Below are 4,621 nucleotides of genomic sequence, written 5' to 3'. Positions count from 1 at the left end.
CCTGATTCATTCCTCTGTTTATGCATTCCTGAATAAAATGTCATTGAACTGGATAACAGTAGAATAAAATATGAAACTCTAAGTGTTGATGAGTTATTTAAAATACCTTTCTGGCACCAACAGGGAATAAGTGTGCATCCAAGGGCAGAGAGCTTGACTGATGAAAGTCTTTGTACCCAGATGTCATTGCAAATCCGCCATTAACTTTCAGAAGAAAACATTGTCGGCATCAAAAACCAAAAATAATATTATACACTGTAACCTGATGATATGAGTCATTTATCAAAAATAGCTTACCAGTTGTGGGTGTGTGGGCTTTTAAAATGCACTGCAAAGTCTTAAAACTCCTCTGTCCAACTTGTGGCTTTGAAGTGTGCCACACACACACACTCTGTGAGTAAAACTCTGGTTACCAAGTTACAGGGAACAATGGAGCGAGTTAAGCTCTATTGCAGGGAATTTTTACACTCCAGACACTCGTTTAAAATATTTGTGACCCTGCATGACGATTTGAAGGAACACTACATCCACAAAATGACCATTTGTAAATCATGCTGTGTTACCTTGCATTTGTGAAGAAAATTTTGTTTTGCCTCCACAGAAAACGGCAAACATATTGCTTTACTGATCGATTTGGATTTTTTTAAAACAACAAAACTCTTTCTAAATAACTGTTTACAAACTCTCACACAACTTGGGCAGTATAATCCAGGTCCGATTTATCCGGTTTTATGTTCAGTGCTTCCCATGCACGTGCATTTTCACTAAAAATGACTCAACTGAAAATAAAACAAATCTATTCTCTCTTCAAAGCTAGACTCCAATAATAAGGTTTTGATGAAAACACACACCTGGAAAGTACTGAGCATACAACTGAATAAATGAGATTTGAATTAAACAGCATGAGCTGTAAGAGTTTGTAAACAGATATTTAGATATAGTTTTGCAGCACATTCTCCTCCCAACTTGTCAAATATAGCTGCTTAGTTAGTACCATTCACATCTACATTTATATTTACTTATATTTACTTTAATTTCATTTTGCAACAAAAACAAGTGGTTAGGTTTAGGAAAAAAAAACATAATGGTTTGTCTCAACATTCATACAGGAAGCGAACAGCGGGCTTCCGGGTGAAAGTCCAGGATTTGTTGGACCAATCCACATCCATCCCCGTCCCCTTTTAGGAGCTTCCAGCCCCTATATCACATTGTTACCAAGTGGTGGTATTTGTCCAGTTTCAAATGAGAATGGGCTGACTTTTGATGTTGTTGAACAAAGATCCCAGTCAATCAATTAATCCATATGTTCACTATTTTATGTGGAGGAATACAAGAAAAACAAACTTTTCTTCACAAACTCAAGGTAACACAGCATGACTAACTGATTTTCTAATGGTCATTTTGAGGGTGAAGTATTCCTTTAATTTGTGCAAAAGGCTGGTGTGTTTCCCTCAGTTTCCCTTGACTGGTTTAACGATCAATACAATAGGCAGCTGAAGAGAACCAACAAAGAGGCCAAACATGTCTTTATGGCTTAATTTCTCTGTAACTCTGGTTTATTGTATTTTGCTAAAAACAGTCGTGGTTTGTTTCTAAGCTCTCAGAAGGTCCCTGACCAGCTGTTTCTCCCTGAGCAGCACATGAAGTCCATTACAGAATTTAAACATGAGTCTTTGTAGCTCAGTGTGAGTGTGGGAATGTCAGGATTAAGCTCTTAATTCAAACCTCTGCTGCAAATCATATAGCTCTTTTGGCACTTTGGGTGAAATAATTTCCCAGATGTTTGGTACCAACACTATTTATCTTTAGTAGCTACATGCATTGTTATGTTTGGTATAAAAAGCAGACTGGAGGTAATTTCCTGCAGGGATCATGCACATGGGCCCCACAGCACACTGGTCAACCCTGCTTAACAGGAAATCTAAGAAGCTTAGAACACTAATGCCCAAATGGCCTCAGGTAGGTACAGTGAAAACAAAAGAGCCTTTAAAATACAGTCTGGGAATGTGCCAGAAGTGTAAAAGAAATCTAAATGACTGCAAATCAGCATCATGTAACAGAATTATTCAAGAGGCACAACACAAATCAGCTTTAAAAAGGTCAGTGACACCTGCATAATTTAAAAAACAAACATTGTTTTTACTTCAAATGGCATCAAATCATCAGCTGAGTAAACAGTACAAACATTTAGTAAATATTAAATACTGTACATCGCTGATAAATTCCTACAAAGGATATAACCCTCTTATTAGAGGAAAAATAAACAGTCCAGTTTGGTTTCAGCAGCAGGCGCATACAGAGCCCTGTTGTTGACAGCGTATTGTTCTCCAACACAAAGGAGCGGTTTCGCGTCGCTTTACGCAAACCCCTCTGCCAATCCACAGGCGCCCCACTGAAAACAAAAACCATGTGCAAAGAACGAGAATATTAAGGTATTCAGTTCAGACTTCAACAAAACATTGAGCAGGCAAAGCAACATCCCTGTGAGCCATAAGAAGCACCGTGGCTGCAATTAGGCTTTAAAATCTTATTTTGGTGGAGGCAAATTGATGCCAAATTTCCTCTTATTCCAATGCAATTCATATTTCAAATTTCTTCAATAAGGGTATGTTTTAAGTGACATGATACCTATTTTAGTGAATATCTCCGTAACAAATCGACATTTCTCTTGAGTGGATTTTCTCCTCTCATTTGCAAACAATTAGGCTAATTCACAAGACTCAAATTTAAAATGCCATTGTAGCAGGGCAGCATCGGTGCATACATTTCAGAGTCCATCGTCTCTTCAGTCAGCTGTCTAAAACAAAAAGAAAAGTCCAAAGTCAGGTGTCAGCAGCCTTTAAGGTGCGGGAGTGCAGAAAGTTTGTCGACTTTCCCCAAAGCGGCGGCGTTTTCGACCCCTTTGAGCCACTCTTTACATTTCCTCACAACAGTCTCATCCACGTCTCCATCCTCCTCTTCATACTCCACATCGTCGTACTTGTATTGATCATTCAAAAGAGATATTTTAACAATGGCGGTGATGTCCTGCTCGGCGCTTTCCACTTTGGCGACAGGAGCGCAGCCCTTGGACGCTCCGTGCGCCTTTTTGGATGGAAATACGCGCCTGTGCCTAAAGTCCGCGGAGGCGCAGCATTTCTGCTGCTTTGCCATCATTTGCTTTTCTAGATTTCGTTTTTGGATGACAAGAATGGCTTCGGGGGTGAGGCTGAGGGTAAACTGAATCTCCTTCTTCCCTTCCTCCTTGCCTTGGAGGTGTCTGGCGGAGTCCATAGAGCTAGAGCGCCTGACTCCTTCAGATGAGTCCTGAGGTTTGGATACCGACAGCCAGGAGCATTTTCCCTGCGTCTCCCGGCCGCTACTCGCCTTCTGAGCTGAGCTTTTACTCTTCTCCTGATGGGCTTTTCGCCCTAAATTCCTTAAATTCGCCGATGTCCAAGATGTGGACTGTTTCTCCTTTTCGGACACCGCTTTCTCTCCGCCGGATTTGCTGGTGAGCTCAGTGTGAGGAGGCACTCCGTTGGCTTTCTTTTTCCCGAATAGTTCCCTGCCAGGAGAGGAGATTCGCTGCTGGAGGCTGATAGGCGGAAAAGGCATTTTGTGTGGCTGGAAGTGATCAGGATACAAAAACGTGCAAATGTTCAAAGTGCAGACGAGGAAGCCCTGTGCAAAGCGACGAGCGGCGCTCTGCGGGCATTATCCAACAGCGAGGTGGAGGGAGGCTGTGGTGCACCTGTTGTCCGCGCTGACTCGAGCTCAACTGGTGCACACACACACGGCCTGGCTGCTTTATGATGGAGCCGGCAGGAAGGCGTGGTCAGGAGGAGCACCAAACAAAGCCGGGAAAAAACTGTGGTGATGTCATTTCATAATTCCCAATAACTTCCTCAAGCAATGAGCGACCTCCACCACATGTTTCATCTTTTCTCACAGCGCCTCTCCGCTGTTTTACTCACACTGGAAATACACATACTGACATTGTTTTATAGATAATCTGTCTGAATAATATTAATAATGTTCAAGAAACTGCGGGATAATGAGTGGGTGAATGTGGTGGTCACAGGTGTGGGTTATCTTGTTTACAGAAGTGTCAACTTTTCCCAGTTTTTAATAATTAAATTGTAACTTTAAAGGTCTAGTGTGTAAGATTTGGGGGAACTTTCTGAAACTGAATATAATAAAATAAGATTCTTAAAGTGTTCAATCACCTGGAAATAAGAATCGCTCCATTAAAAGCTACACAGAGAACAGGTACACACCTATGGACATTGCCATGTTGCACCGCCATGTTTCTACAGTAGCCCAGAACAGACAAACCAAACACTGGCTCCGGATCAGGATAGTCACTTTTTGCATGTTTAGGTTGGCCACCGTAGTTAGCGGCCCTGCCGTGACATGCCAAACAGCTTCAGAAAAACACAGATTTCTAATGTGACACTGCTCTTTTCTGTGTTTTACTGGTTTAAATCACTTTGTCGTTGGTTTTGGAGAGGAAGAGATCTCTGCGGATAATTTGGGTCTCTGTAAAAATCTCCTGAACAATGAACACTGAAGGAATCCTAACCAGGAGTTTATGCCTGGAAGAGGTTTCAGCTGGTTGCAATCTGAAATCCTCGACACT

General features: G+C 41.7%; 1 protein-coding gene across 1 annotated transcript; it reads right to left on the bottom strand.

Moving 5' to 3' along the window:
- Nucleotides 1-1,298: 1,298 nt before the first annotated feature.
- Nucleotides 1,299-4,405, bottom strand: prr18 (proline rich 18). Its single transcript, XM_042502429.1, has one exon. The coding sequence runs from the start codon at nt 3,595-3,597 to the stop codon at nt 2,830-2,832; it is 768 nt and encodes a 255-aa protein (XP_042358363.1). The 5' UTR covers nt 3,598-4,405; the 3' UTR covers nt 1,299-2,829.
- Nucleotides 4,406-4,621: the final 216 nt, after the last annotated feature.

The sequence above is a fragment of the Plectropomus leopardus genome, chromosome 15 (assembly GCF_008729295.1).
Source record: "Plectropomus leopardus isolate mb chromosome 15, YSFRI_Pleo_2.0, whole genome shotgun sequence".
Taxonomy (NCBI): Eukaryota; Metazoa; Chordata; class Actinopteri; order Perciformes; family Serranidae; genus Plectropomus; species Plectropomus leopardus.
Note: the sequence above shows the minus strand (reverse complement) of the source record. Positions and strands in the feature narration are given on the sequence as shown.